Source organism: Myotis myotis, unplaced genomic scaffold (assembly GCF_014108235.1).
Source record: "Myotis myotis isolate mMyoMyo1 unplaced genomic scaffold, mMyoMyo1.p scaffold_m19_p_8, whole genome shotgun sequence".
NCBI lineage: Eukaryota > Metazoa > Chordata > Mammalia > Chiroptera > Vespertilionidae > Myotis > Myotis myotis.
Window position 1 is genome coordinate 34,842,205 of NW_023416390.1, and position 15,112 is coordinate 34,857,316.

The 15,112-nt window shown below is 54.0% G+C and overlaps 1 protein-coding gene across 12 annotated transcripts; it reads right to left on the bottom strand.

The window, feature by feature from the left end:
• Positions 1 to 1,432: 1,432 nt before the first annotated feature.
• On the bottom strand, positions 1,433 to 14,579 carry RAB17 (RAB17, member RAS oncogene family). 12 transcript variants are annotated; one of them, XM_036320335.1, is made up of 8 exons: positions 13,973 to 14,579; positions 11,218 to 11,295; positions 9,068 to 9,073; positions 7,125 to 7,278; positions 4,022 to 4,173; positions 3,041 to 3,166; positions 2,248 to 2,341; positions 1,433 to 1,775 (listed from the first exon to the last, which is right to left on the bottom strand). In XM_036320335.1, the coding sequence occupies exons 4-8, from the start codon at positions 7,273 to 7,275 to the stop codon at positions 1,447 to 1,449; spliced, it is 852 nt and encodes a 283-aa protein (XP_036176228.1). In that variant the 5' UTR covers positions 7,276 to 7,278; positions 9,068 to 9,073; positions 11,218 to 11,295; positions 13,973 to 14,579; the 3' UTR covers positions 1,433 to 1,446. The 12 variants fall into 12 exon arrangements, with proteins under 12 accessions (XP_036176228.1, XP_036176224.1, XP_036176223.1 ...); XM_036320331.1 differs by having other exon boundaries at positions 9,068 to 9,128; positions 13,973 to 14,578; XM_036320330.1 differs by having other exon boundaries at positions 9,068 to 9,128; positions 11,107 to 11,295; positions 13,973 to 14,578.
• Between the last annotated feature and the right edge of the window lie 533 nt (positions 14,580 to 15,112).

The window sequence follows — 15,112 nt, forward strand, 5'->3', positions numbered from 1 at the left end:
ATGTTTCTCTCTCATCAATGTCTCTCTCTCTCTCTCATCAATGTCTCTCTTTCGCTCTCAAAATCAATAAAAACATATTTAAAAACAAACCACCAAGGTATTAGGCCCTTTTCTTTATCTATCCCTTAGCTTTTCTCAAAGGTCATGACAAGAAAGCGCCTTGGGACATCTGCTCTGGTTTTGTCTAGAAAGGTCCCATGGAATGTCTGTTAGAATAAGCACCAGGGCAGTCTGAATGGCGGGACGCCTGGGCTGTTTCCATCTCCCCAGGACAGAAGCTGGGTCTGCCAGGAGCCCACTCTCTGCCATTAGGATAACGCCTGCCCAGGTGTGATGATGCAGAGAGACTCAGGCACCTGGCTGATGGGTGAGCGAAGGAGCAGCAGCCAGAACTTAGGAGGGAGGCTGTGACCTTTGGCAGGGACACAGCCATGCTGTGGTGACCTCCCTGAGATGGAGCCTAGGCAATGCCAGGCCTCCGTGGCGTGATCAGCCCCCTAGACCAGTGATGGCAAACCTTTTGAGCTCGGCGTGTCAGCATTTTGAAAAACCCTAACTTAACTCTGGTGCCATGTCACATATAGAAATTTTTTGATATTTGCAACCATAGTAAAACAAAGCCTTATATTTTTGATATTTATTTTATATATTTAAATGCCATTTAACAAAGAAAAATCAACCAAAAAAATGAGTTCGCGTATCACCTCTGACACGCGTGTCATAGGTTCGCCACCACTGCCCTAGACAATGCCAGGCCTCCATGGCGTGATCAGCCCCCTAGACAATGCCAGGCCTCCATGGCGTGATCAGTCCCCTAGACAATGCCAGGCCTCCATGGCATGATCAGCCCCCTAGACAATGCCAGCCTTCATGGCGTGATCAGCCCCCTGCCAGGGCCCATCACCAGCCGAGCCCCACATGCGACCCAGGCCCAGGGGCCAGGCCGATGTCCCCATAAAGGGTGGATGAGAGCAGAGAGCAGACAGGAGGGGCCCCTAGAAATGCTGGTGCCCTTTAAATGCCAGGAAGTTCAAAGCCAATGGGATCAGAAGTTTTCCATGTGTCCCTCTGTCCATTCTTACCATCAATGTAGCAAAGTCACCCTTTTCAGATGGTAACAACATCCTGTTTAAGATTCCAAACCTGCTTATCCTAGTCCCAGAGGCAAGGATGAAAACCAACATCAACCCCCCAAAACAGCCCCTCTGACAACTCCCCCTGCCACTGGGGCTCACCTCCCACAGCGACTTCCTGGCCTCTGTGAAGGGGACAGGCAGTGACGAGGCTGGTGTACCTGTGTCACCATCGGAGAGATGTCCTGTGCCACCTTTGTCACTGCCTGCTGCCTGACCTGCCTCCTGAGTCCCTCACCACAAGCCCCCTAGGATGTGTGCGGCAAAATCCCCACCCTGCAAATGCACCAGAGACAAGGTTATAGAAAGCAGTTTAATTTTTTTTAGAAAACTGCCACTCCATTTCCCCTGGCACTGCCACCTCCCGCTGCGCCTGCTCCGTCCTGTCCCCACTCCCAGAAGCAGGTGGGCCTTGCCCAGCACCAGGTCCCTGTTCCCTCTGACCCGTTTCATTCCTCGGAGGCGGGAGCAGCAGGGTGGATGAGCAGCCAGGCTGGGCAGGTGCACCCGGCCTGGGCACTGGGACTCTGTGTCTGGGTGCAGGTGGTGAGGCCATGGACACCGGTCCTCTCCTGAATGACTCCCACGGGCTTTCGGAAGTGGTTCTTCGGAGAGATGCCAGCTTCCGGGCACCCCCAGGAACTAGCCAGTGCGAATGGAGAATCAGAGTCAAGTACCACCGTCCACGTGGCGCTTGGGTCAGGCTGGGGGGCTCCTCCCCGAGACCCTCCTGGAGTGGCTGTGGCTGCCTCTAGCGGGAACAGCACTTGGCCCGCCCCGTGGGCCCCTGGTTTAGGGCCAGCCGGGCACCTCCCCGCCGTGTCTGGTCCTCCTTCCTCTCCGCCCTCTGCAGCAGCTCTCGAGCTGTGAGCACAGACAGAGAGGGTGGTGGGATGAGGGAGCCCCCAGCTCTGCACAGCCCTGCACATCACAGTCCTGGGGCCCCACCCCTCGCTGACATTCACCTGGAGCCATGAAGCTCGGGCCCCGACTCTCCCGCTCACCTTCCAGTCCCTAGTGACATCCTGTTGGGTCCAGGATGCCAGAAAAGAAGGCCCGATGAGGCGGAACCCGTGATGGCCCCACCCCCGGGCTCCCTGGGGCCCTCACTCACCAATGGCGCTGAAGGCCTCGGTCACCTGGTGGTTGAGTCTGGCCGAGGTCTCCATGAACAGCAAGCTCTGGCTCTCTGCAAACTCCTTGCCTTCCTGAGGAAAACAGCCACAAACCCGCAGCGCTCGCTCACAAAGCGTCCCTAAGACGCTTAGTCGACACCTTTCTCTTCACCTATTCAACACCACACGTGGCTCGGTCACCATTGCCATTTGGGGGGTTTGGTTTGGTTTTGTCTCCAGCTTGTGTGAGCCCTAAGTGAGCCTCCTAGCAGCAAGCCCCACCAGCAGGCGCAGCCCTGGAGCGGACTCAGTGCTGTGCATTGGTGCTCCTGGACGGGGCCCGCCCAGGACTCGGGTCACGAGGGCTGGGGGCTCCCCATACAGGCCCCTGCCCACATCTCCCACAGCTCTTACTCCTCCATGGCGGGTGCTTTTAGAAGAACGACAGCTGTTTAAACTTTCTATCCTTGCTCAGTTCCTAGCAAAGAAAATTGACTTCTTCATTTGAGCCTTCTTCACGAATGTATTAGACACAAGGAAAAATTCTGAAAACCCACATCTCTCAGCGTGGGTGGGTGTGGGGGTGTGGGTGTGCCCGTGAGTGGGTGCTTGGGTGTGTGCAGGCAAACACGTGTGTATGTGTGAATGTGTGCGTGTGTGTACCTGTGGATGTACCTGTGAGAATGTGTGTGTGCATACGTGTGGGTGGCTGTGCATGTGAGTGCTGGGGGTGGGGGGATTCAGGGTCACTCCTTTCTCCTCCTGGACATAATGACCCGTCCCCAGTGTTACCTCGAAGGTCACCTCCCGCTCCTCGCTGAGGTCCGTCTTGTTGCCGACCAGCATCACCACGACTTCTCCAGGGAGGAACTCCCGCTCCAGGTCCTTCAGCCACTGCTGAGCCTTGCGGAAGGAGTCCTCAAAAAGGAAAAAAGAACCTCAGACAAATCTTATGGGCAGTCTTCATCAGCTATCCCAGGAAAGGAAAGCAGGTGTCCATGCCACATTGTATAAAGCATGCTATGATCCTATGGGCCATATGACAGATAGCCCCACCCCACCCTCGCACCCAACCCTACCCCACCCAGCCTGACCCATGAGGAGGACATCTGCTCGGTCTGGGCCACAGGGACCTCTTCCCCCACCAACAGTCCCAGGAGGCTAGACAGTGCCCTGCGGACCAGGTAGTGGGGCTTCTGCCCCGGGCCCCACGTAGCCCCTTCCCTCCCTGAGCAGGCCCACCTGCTTCCCAGCACTGCCTTCCCTTCCTGCTCACCTGCCCCGCCACCTCCCTGCCCCCACCCACCCAGCAGGGCTATCCCTGCTCTTCCCTCCACATTCTGCTAGAACCTTCCTGCAGGAAGCCCCCATGACTCCCCCCGCGCCCCACCCTTCCAGTCTCCTGCTCTAGGTGTCTGCTCACTGGTATTTAGCATCTGCCCTGATGATATTCCATGTGGGGGATGTGCAGCCAGGGCTGTGCCTCCGTTTCTTTAACGCCCCCCCCCCCCCCATCATCAGTGGGAGTCCTGAATAGTGGTGCAGGGTGTTCTGGGAGGACCAGCCATGCCCTCCTAACCAATAACACCCCTAACCAATGACATCCGCAAAGACCCTTTTCCCAAATAAGGCCACACTCACAGGCTCTGGAGGCTAAGATTTGGACATAGCTTTTGGGAAACACAACTCCGCCCACTGCAGACACAGGGCAGGGCGAACACAGGCAGATGCCTTGCGAAAGGCGTGGAGACACACCGGGCAGGTGAGCCTTACCTTGCTGGTGATGTCGTACACCAACAGTGCAGCGTTGGCGCCCCTGAAGTAGAGGTGGCAGACGCTGTGGTACTTTTCCTGGCCAGCCGTGTCCCAGATCTCAAACTTCAGAGACGTGTCACCCAACTCCACCACCTTCGTGAAGAACGCACCTGGAACCGGAGGCCCAGGGCAGCTTTATCTGGAGGACCCGGCCTCCACCCACCGTTCAGGCCCGGCCGGCGCGAGGCCTGGGCTCAGCGAACCATCGGGGACACGTGCTTCCTGCCACCCACAGCCGGGAAGGCTGAGCAAACACCTCTTCTGGAAGGTGGCAGTTTCCATCAAAAGCCAAGTGTCAAAAATAACTGCTGCAGACACTTCATAGACGCACGGAGGCTTTGGGTGGGGACATAGGCTCCAGGGCCCTAACTCACAAATCTGAGCTTTGCTTGCCAAGGTGATTGACTTTCACATAGTTGTTGGTGGCACCAACCAGAGTGTGTGGGGTGTGTCATACACAGAACAAGACAGAGGTGGGGAGGGGGCAGGAGAGGGACTGGGGAGGAGCCGGCAGAAGGGGATGGGGGCTCCAGTCAAAGCTGCTGCCCTGTGCCCACCCAGACCCTGTGTGGAGTTTGAAGCCTGTTAGGAGATTCTTGAAATTAAAACTTTCACTGCAAGGCAGAGAGTTAGCTTCTAGGGCTGCTGTAACCAATTACCACAAACTGGGCAGCTTAAAACAGAAATATATTGCTTCCATTCTGGAGACCAGAGGTCAGAAATCAAGGCATCATGGGGTACGTCCCCCCCGAAGCTCTGAGAATCCTTTCCATGCCGTCTCCTGGCTTTGGTGGCTGCCGGCCCCATCCGCATTCCTGTGCTTGTAGACACATCACTCCCGTGTCTTCCTCCGGGTTCACATGACCTTCTCCCCGCGTCTCCGAGTTCCAATGAGGTCCCAGTCAGTGGACTCAGGGTCCACCTGCAACCCAGCACGATCTCATCTCAATACCCTTAACCAATGACATCCGCAAAGACCCTTTTCCAAATAAGGCCACACTCACAGGCTCTGGAGGCTAAGATTTGGACTTGGCTTTTGGGAAACACAATTCCACCCACTGCAGACCGAGGGCAGGGCGGGGCTGGGTTAGGATTTCAGCACAGAGCTGGTCACATCATGACTCTCTCATGAGACTCCCGTGGGGTAGACCGCCAACCAGGTCCTCGCCGGCACGTCCCACATTTTCCTGCTTGTCCAGGAGCTTGAATCAGATAAACTCCCTATGTGTCTGGACCGAATGTTTGTGTCCTCGCAAAATTCACAGGTTGAAGCCTAATGATGCCCAGTGTGAGGGTATGAAGAGGTGGGGCCTTTGGGAGGTGATTAGGGTTAGATGAGGTCCTGAGGGTGAGGCCCCTGTAATGGGATTAGTGCCCTTATGGGGAGAGACTCAGAGAGCCCCCTCTCTCTCCTCTCCCTCCCCCATGCAGGCAAAAAGAAGAGGCCACGGTGAGTGCAGTTAGCTGGCCACCACCTACACACCAGCAGAAGGGCCTCAGGAAGAAACCTACCTTGCAGGCACCTTGATCTCGACTTCCAGCCCCAAAACGGTGGTGCTTGCAGGCAGCCAGAGCAGACTGACTGGGTCAAACAAAGCCACAGTCTCTGTCTCAACGTGGGGACACGGATGGCTCCCCGCTCACGCGGGCTCATGGTCAGGAGGGAAATGGCCACAACGCAGCAGGTGTTCCGTGGGACTGATATCCTGAGGGTGCAGGCCGCGAACGGGCCTCGGAGGGGCTCTGTCAGCTGCATGAACTTGGCCCCCTCGCTTCAACCTTCTAAAGCTCGGCCCCCTCTTCACCATGGGCCAAGGGCGCCCTCTGCCCAGGTGGCTGTCTGCTGCCACACGAAGCCCCCTGCCTGCCCTCTGCTCTCCCGAATGAGTTGGGAATGTCAGCCATTAATCCACATCCTTCATTCGTTTTCCACCACGTCGAGTCCCATTTCTGAATCTGATGTTGGTTGTACCTTAAAAGTCGTCACTGCCAGGTTGCATGTGGGCATCTCATCCATTCAATAGCCAAGCTTCCGACATTTCCCTTTTTCATCTGAAAATGATGACAGCAGCTCCGCTTCAATCAATAGAAAGTCCCGACGAATTTTCAAGGGGTTTGGGGTTTTCAGTGCAAGTGGTGATGAGGCAGGAGTGACTGAGTAGGCACAGAAGACAGAAGCTTGTCTTCCCTGGAGAGAAACACAGGCCCTCACGTGGGCCCTGGGCGGGACTGAGGCGACCTTTAACCCCTACCCCGTAGACTCCTTGTCTCCAACTCGGAAAAGAGCCCTCGTTTATTATCTTCATTTTCAGAAACCCACTGATACCCGCTATATTAGTGAACGAATGAATGAGTGAGTGAGTGAATGAGTGAACTCAGAGAAACAGATGGCTTGTCCATGGCAGAGGCCAAATTTGAAACCACAGCTCTGATTCTGAGGTGGCTTTCCACCCCGCCCGCGGCCTCCCGGGAGGACAGGCGTAAAGAACATGCTGGGTTTCCTTATTTTGGGTGGGGATCGGGGTTTTCACTGCAGGTGGGATGTGAAGGAGGCCAACAGCCCAGCAGATCACATAGACCTTGACCTCCGGGAGCCCTATCCTAGAGTCTCTTTCAGAAGAGCAGTGAGAGGGTCGGCCCTACTTCCCCCGCCCCCCACCCCCTCACCCCCTGAATCCAGGCCGGGCTGGTAAATAGTCCAGGCAGAAAGGGGACTGCTCACAGGTAACCTGCCCAGGGCAGTGCTTAGCAGAGGGAGACTGGGCAGGGTGGCTGAGCAGCAGAGCCTGGAGGGCTGCTCCCTGGCTCCTCCCAACCCCCACTCGGACACAATCCCCACACCCAACCCCTGGGGCCAGAGGCCCTGACCTTAAGGCTCCACCCTGCAGACTCCGATGAGCTCTGGAGGCTGCTGTGCCTCCCCACCGGGACCTCACCTCCTCCCTGCCCGGGCCCATGATGCCCGAGGCACCAGACAATATCTGCCCCGTGTGCCTCTCCCTGGGTCACGCCCTGGCTTCTCCCCTTGGAGACTAAGAAAGGGTGTCGGTCCGTCACTTACACCCCACGGTTGGCAGGATGCTCTTGAAGTCGTTCTTCACGTATCGGAGAGCCAGGCTGGACTTGCCCACAGAGCCGCTTCCCAGGAGGACCAGCTTGAACACGTAGGGCTGCCCCGCCCCGGGCTGGGGGCGCCCGTCTGCCTGCGCCATGGCCTGTGGGGACACATAACGTCTGCCACCAAATAACCTCAGCACCTTCACCCTGCAGCACTGCCTCCCAGCGGAGGGCAGACAGTCTGGGATGGATGAACAGACGGAGGAACTGATGGAGCTCCAGGTCACTGCTCCGCTCTGCACCCCAACTCCTCATCTGGAAAGTGGGGGACTGAGCTCAGTGGTTAGAGCATTGACCAGCTGTGAGGAATGTGAGCAGCTGTGTGTAGAAAGCGCGTCAGCGGTGCCCAGCAGAGACCATTGTACAATAAAGGGCTGCAGGCCCTGGGCCAGTTATCATATGGGCCGACTGTCCTCATTCCACTAATCCTCCCTTTTAAAAAATCTACTACTTTTTCCAAAAAGTGTCTGAAACATCTGGGAGGTAAAGTACTCTCTCTGTTCAGGGTGAACGGATTCAAAAAAAAAGAAAATCTAGCCATTGCTGGCTTGTTTGGTGGTTAGAGAGTTGACCAGCTCACCAAAGAGCTGCAGATTCGATCCAGCCATGATCAGGGAGTATGCAGAAGGCAATATCTCTCTCTCTGTCTCTCTCTCTCTCTCTCTCTCTCTCTCTCTCTCTCTCTCTCTCCTGCCCCCACTCCCACCCCATCTATCATTCCACTCTCTTTTTTTTTTAATTAAATCTTTATTGTTCAGATTATTACATTTGTTCCTCTTTTTCCCCCCCCATAACTCCCCTCCTCCCAGTTCCCGCCCTCACTCCCCACCCACTGTACTCATCCATAGGTGCACGATTTTTGTCCAGTCTCTTCCCGCATCTCCCACACCCCTTTCCCCCCCCAAGAATAGTCAGTCCATTCCCTTTCTATGTCCCTGATTCTATTATAATCACCAGTTCATTCTGTTCATCAGATTATTTATTCACTTGATTCTTAGATTCACTTGTTGATAGATGCATATTTGTTGTTCATAATTTGTATCTTTACCTTTTTCTTCCTCTTCCTCTTCTTAAAGGATACCTTTCAGCATTTCATATAATCCTGGTTTGGTATCATTCCACTCTCTTTTTAAAACAATCAATGGAAATATATACTCGGGTGAGGATTTTTAAAAAAAAAAAAACTACCTAAAAGGGTTGGTGTTTCAAAAATATCTGTCTAAAAAATGTTGGTGTTTCAAGGATCTCAAGACACGTTACCTTCCTGTGGTTCGGGAGACCCCGAACCCACCCTGAGGTGCCCTGCAGGAAAACAGCTCTTCGGGCAAAATAAGTTTGGGCAAACCCTGCATATGTGTTCACTGTGGAAACTTCCAGACACAGAGCACATGGAGGGAAAGGATACCATTCTATGGACCTCATGCAGGGTCACCCCCATCCACCACGGCCAGCCGAGCGCATCTCACCCACATCCCAGATCCCCCACCACAGAGATTAGTCTGAAGCAAGTCCCCGACATGCTATTATTCCATCTGCAGCTCTCAGTCTATATGCACGCACCCTTATTTCCTTTACAGTGTGTCTGTGGAGAAGGCAGAGCATCCCATGGCTTCCTAGCCTGACTTGCTGATTGTATCCCTAGGTCGCCACTGACTGTGTTCCTTCGAGCCCTGTCTTTTCCATAGTGTGGTGGTTCAAAACAGAAACCTGGTCAGATCACAGGCTATTTTTTGGCGAGAAAGTTTCGTGAGTGTGGTGGGCATTTCCCAGGAGGCAAATGGTGCGCGGAAGTCTCCTTGTGATGCTGTGACCACTGACGACCATTATCAGAGCCTATTGTTAGGGGGCTGCAAAACGATGGCATTTTTAAAAATTTTTAATCCTCACCTGAGGCTGTGTTTTTATTGATTGTAGGGAGAGAGGAAGGGAGCCAAAGAGAGAAACATTGCTGCAAGAGAGAAGCATCCATCAGTTGTCTCCTGTACTCATTCCAAGCAGGGATCGAACCCGCAGCCTCTTTGGTGTACGGGTCAACGCTCAACCAACTGAGCCACCTGGCCAGGGCAATAGTGGCATTTTAACACCATTTGTCTTTGTTTATTACATGGATTGCTTCCAGAAAGAAGGACTTCCCTAAAAAATATCCATACCCTCCATAGGCAGGCACCTGGGTGGAAAAGAGGGAGGCCCCCACCCAGGGTCGGGTGGGAAGAAGGAAGGGGAGGAAGTTTGGAGAGGAAAGCGGAGGTGGGGCGGGAAGGGGGGTGGGGGAGCAGTGAGAAGAGGACCAAGCTCCCCGGCGGTCCCAACAAGCAGCCACGGCCACAGACTGCCCTGGTGGCCCGCCAGGACAGACGAGAAGAGAGTTTGGTATGGAAATCTCAAAACAAACAGGACTGAGTCCTCGATTCCAACAAAGCTGTCCTAAATAGAACGTGACCGGAGCGTGGCGGGCCCAGCAGAGCAGGGGCACGGGCCCTCCCACGCCCGGGGAAGCGGGGTCAAGTGGCAGGTCTGGAACCCCCTCAAAGGTACACTCTGGGGTTTCACCATCCAGGGTGATGCCTCGTGGTACCAACGCATGACGTTTCAGAGAGGGGTTAGGGAGATAAAAGTGCTTACATAAAAGTTTTCCATCCATGTTTCTCTAAAGCTCCCCATTATCTGCTGTGGAGACTAAAAAATAGATTACTGCTTTTTCCTCCCACCTTCTCAGTTCTTCTGGCTCAGCTACTCATCCAATTAACAGAGACAGATTAACAGGAGAAAATCAAAGTTGTTAACACACGTGCAATTTACATAGACATGAAAACCCCAGACACTGAGGCAACATCAGGGATATGAGACATTTTTGGACAAAGGAGTGAGAATGGGCGATTTACAGGTAGTTGAGGAAGAGTAGAACACACACACACACACACACACACACACACACACACACACGGCAGGAAAGCCCCAGGGACATTGGTTTCCAGCGAGCAGGCCTGGAGTCTTCCCGACTAGAGTGAGGGCAAAGGTTCTTAAGGTCGTGAAGCCAAGCCTCCCTTCCTGAAGCAGGTTTGTCTAAACCTCTTCAGGGTCAAAAGTTCTTTCTGAGTCTTTTCTTTCTTAATAAACAGCTTGAAATCCATATCCCAAAAGGTAGCTTCAAGATGGCAAAACCCTGCTTCCCTTCACTAATGAGGCTGAGGACACGGCTATGATTTCGTCCATTTTCTTCACAGAAGTTACAGTGCCTCCAATAACTAATGGAGGGAGCCCAGCCGCATGGCTCAGTGGTTGGGCGTCAGCCTATGAACCAGGAGGTCACGGTTCAATTCCCATGCCTGGGTTGTGGGCTCAGTCCGCAGTGGCGGGCATGCAGGAGGAAGCTGATCAATGATTCCTTCTCATCATTGATGTTCCTATCTCTCTCTCCCTCTCCCTTCCTCTCTGAAATCAATAAAAATATATTTTATAAATAAATAACAGAGGGAGGGGAGCGAGGAAGAAAGGGAGGGAGGGAGGGAAGAAAACACAGGGTACTATGGAAAACAGGAAAAGGCAAATAATCCATCAAAACACCAATGTTTTGAAACATTTGCCTGAACTGAGAAATTTCTTGGAGCCTGAGGCAGAAGAGGAGTGACTTGGGAGGGAGCAGGGTCTCCGCTGAGAATTAGCAGGAGGCAAGCTTTAGGAGCAATCTGGTCTAGACCTGCCCGGGTCTGCCTGGTCCTGTTGGGGTGTCGGAGGGCTGAGCGCCCAGGACTCCTGAATCCCACAGACCCACCGGCACACAGTGAGGGTGCTGGAGGAGCATTCTGCTCTCGGAGAGCCCACCCACCCGTGCAGAACTCCAAGCAATTCATTCACAGATTCTGACACCTGGTAGGTAGAAAATGAAACCCAAAGGCAATGTACACAACCTGAAAGTGGGAAAGCACCTGAAAAGCCAGCTGGCTTCCGGGAATGAAATTTACAGCCCTGGGGATTCAGCAAGTCCAGACGCCCCGAAGCCCGGAGAGAGATAACAAGAGGTCAGAGTTCAACATCACCAGAGAGTTTCCAACTGCTCTCCGTCAAATACACCGGGACGGCCTCCGGGGAAGGGCTGTTGATCTGTTTGCTTCTCTCTGTTGGGGGTGATACAAATCTCCCTCAGCTTGCAGCCTCCTCTCTGGTCCTGCAGCTGCCAGCCTGGCCCCGATCATGTGTCCAGTCCCCATAAATAGCATTTTATAAAACAGACTTCATGGGGCCCAGGTCCTGCTCCTCTTCTCCAGTGAAATTATCTCAGTTTCAACTCTACCTTAATTCGTAGAACTAATTTTTTAATGACTTATCACTCTTGTTGGGCTATAACCTCTAATGAGATTTAATTTATATAATTATTTTGTTAATATCTGCTCCCTCCCACTGGGCTGCAGCCACTCAAGAGTGCACGGACTGTATTCCTGGGGCACACAGTAGGTGTTCCATAAATATCTCAGAAACCCACATGGACTCACTTAGCAAGAAGCCCTCATTGGACAGACGTGCTGTTTCCGGAGCATGGTTTGCACAGCCAGTCACACCAGGCAGCCCGGCACGTGGTGAGCTGGTACAGGCAAAGCGGGGAGCAGAAGGGCCTCCAGCCGCTCAGCTCCCAGTGGCCAAGAAAAGCAGCAAGTGACTCACTCCAAGGCCACCCCGTGAGGGTGCGAGGGTGAGGAGCGGAGCTTATTGAGCCGGGCTGCCCTGAGCCTCCTATGGAGCTGAGCGGGAGGCCTCTGGGGCGTTACCCCGCCTTACTGAGAGCCAGCAGCTCCTCTAAGACAAACAGGCAGAATTAGGAGCCCGACGGCGGCCTTCACATCCACACGAGGTGCACCGGGCCCTGGCGTGACTTCAGCCCGTCGGGAAAGTGCAGGGCTCGCTCCTGCATCCAGTCAGCGGTGCAATCCTCCTGCCGGGAACCGCCTACTGGCCTGGACTCATCGGCCAAAGACCGGCACCTCAGTAGCAAGTCCTAACTTACAAACTGCTCTTCCCCTGAACTCAGAGAAGCAGGGAGTAGAGCGATGGGTACCAGAGGCTGGGAGAAATGGGGAGAGTGGGCAAACAGTACAAACATCCGGTTATACGATGAGTAAATTCTGGGGTCTAAGGTACAGCATGGAGTTTACAGCTAACAGTACTGTATCTTATACCTCGAAGTTGCTGGGACAGTAGCTCGTCAATTCTCACCAAAGAGCAGTACTTCAGTGACGGGCTGGAGATGTTACCTGACGTGATGGTGGCCATCGTGTTGCAATAGTGAATGCAACATGTCACGCCTCTTAACTTACACTGTCTCATACATCAGTTACACTGGACAGAGCCGGGAAGGGGGACCCTTTTCAAAATGGAATCCTCAGGCTTTCTTTGCCTCCCGGGCTCGTACGTTGTTTCTGGCTGGAAGTTCTTAAGGCACCTGCTTAGGAGCAGATGGTCCATTGACTGGTGCTGTAATTTTACACGGAAAGTCCTGACACACCTGCAGCGATGCGTTCTCACACATCGATCGCCCTCAAGTTCTCCTTGCTGCCTTTGTGTACCCGTTAATAACATTCTTCTTGAGTCAAGAAAATCTTTAGCCCAAAACATGTTTTAATTAACCAAAGTAGGTGGACTATGAATGCATAGACCATTTCTGAAATTCCAGGTGCCTGTGTCTTACTCCTTTGGCAATGATACATCTTTGTTGGAAAATATTATTTTGCTAGCAGTATAAATACATCATGAATATGAAAAAATCAAATTACTCATAATCCCATGCCCTTAGTACAACCAGCAATAGCATTTTGCTTACTTTCTTCTAGTTTGTTTAATGAATCATAAAAACAAACAAACCAAAACCCATAGTTTTAACATATACTTTTGTATCCTACCTTTCAAACAACGACAGCATCTATCAAAGGCAGTTTTGCACATTGCTACATGTTATGTATGTTCAATGACGATGTAACATTCCTACAACTATTCTAATTTAATGAGCCATTTTCCTACCACTGGAGCATCACTAGGTTTTAATTCTTTTCTCTGTAATGAATCAGCCTCAGTGAGCATTTTTATGTATAATTTTTGTGTGATTACAGTTGTAAGCTTTCACTAATCAGAGGTTGAAGCCCTCTGTTCAGAGTGAAAATTGAAAACTCCAGGCCTGACCCCACCTCCAGATCTTAATCAAGGTGGGTCTTTGAAGTCTCTGTAAGGGAGAAGCTCCAGGAATGCGGACTGGGGAGCAGGGCTGATAGATACCCTCTCTAGCATCTCCGTTTGGGGCCTTTCATTCCTTACAAGCCCCCCTCCTGTCCACCACAGCAACAGGAAGGGCTGCAAGCCTACCTAGTCGGGGAGGACATTCCAGGGCGGGGCTGGCTCGCTGAGTCTCCCGTCAGGCGTCCCTCGAGTGACCCTCCCAGCACGGAAAGAACTGAGATTACTGTGAGGTTCCCGTACTGACTGCGCACCTGGATCCTCCTCGCTGCGAGCACTTTACCCGGAAGGCCTGTCACTGCAATTTAAGCAGGAATCTCCTGCCAGGACCCCGACCTCCCTGACCCAGGTCCTACACGGCACCGTGGCCCTCAGTCCCACAGACCCCTTCCCCTCACTGTGCCCTTGTGATCATTCATGTGTGGGTACACAGACAGACACACACAGACACAGACATACACAGACACAATTATCCACATACAGAGACACACACACACATAGAGACAGACACAAACACACATACACACACACGCAGACACTGCCAAGTATATAGACGTTTAAACAATGACTCACGTGTTCCCAGGCCTGGTCACTTCCCAGGAGCCTGGCAGGCCATCATCACCGGGCCTGCGGGCCCCTACCTGCCTCCCTCTGCCCTGGGGAAAGGTCGGCTTCCCTCACCAGGTAGCCGGCTGAGCGGTGGCCAGGGCAGCTGGGTGGGTGGAGGCTGGGCTCCAGCAGAGATGGGGGAGAAGCAGCCCAGCCCCCGCCCCCCGGCTCCTAAGACAAGCCACTTCCTTCTGCCAGGCTCCCAGGGCAAGGTCCTCTGGTCACGTGGCCACCTAGGCGGAGGCTGGACCTGAGAGCGGGCCCAGCAGCAGCACCTGGGCGCCCAGCCGGAAGTGAGCCTCCTGTCAGGGGTTTGTGTCACCCAATGCCCTCAGTTCCTGAGCCTCCTGGGGGCCTCATTTCAGCTCCTTCCTCGGGCTCCTGGCAGCTTTGCCCACTCGGCAAAGGAGAGAAAGCAGTGAACTCGGTCCTTCCACAGACAGCAGGAGCCAGCTCCTAGGGACCTGCACCTGGAATCAGACGCCAGCCAGGCGGGCTGGGCCGTGTCAGATGACAGCTCCTGGCCGGGTGCCACCTGGGGACAGGGTGCTGTGCGTCTCTAATGCCATCTGCCAGCTTTGTCACCCTCCAACCTGACTGTGTTCCTCTGTGGAACCAGGATCTTGGGAGCCATTGCAGAAGCCCGCCTACCCCAGTGCCCGAGCCAAAGCGCCTAGGGAAGGCGTGCCACGCCCAGGTGACACACAGGGAACCAACACCTAGGGCCTCGGGCTCAGGCTCAGGCTGAACCCAAACAACCTACTGGCCCCTCCCCTCCTCGAGAGGCCCAGGGGCACCAACGAACACTGAGCTCAGATACCCAGGAGGCTGGGCTCCTCGCTGCTGTGGTCTCAGGGGTGCCCAACCTGCAGTCTGGGCAGCGGTTCCCTGAAACCTGCAGGGCCCTCCCACAGGCACTCAGCACGTCACTGCCCCTCTGTTCCCTCACCTCCCAGGCGAGGGCGCTGGGCCAGAGGCTCCCTGTGGCCACCGTGATCGGATCTCAGCACCAGAGCCACCAGGAGAGAGAATCTGAGACCTCACCTTTCAGTCAGAAGACCCTTCCCTTGCAGACATGCCAACGGGGAGGGGAGACAGAACACA

Bases quoted from the DNA above. Each gene is read 5' to 3' on its own strand.
- RAB17 (XM_036320329.1), bottom strand. From the start codon at position 5,819: ATGCAGCTGACAGAGCCCCTCCGAGGCCCGTTCGCGGCCTGCACCCTC. The intron at 3,167-4,021 runs GTAAGGCTCACC...TTCCTTTTTGAG, and splicing joins TGTACGACATCACCAGCAAG to GACTCCTTCCGCAAGGCTCA. The intron at 2,342-3,040 runs GTAACACTGGGG...TGTTTTCCTCAG, and splicing joins AGCGGGAGGTGACCTTCGAG to GAAGGCAAGGAGTTTGCAGA.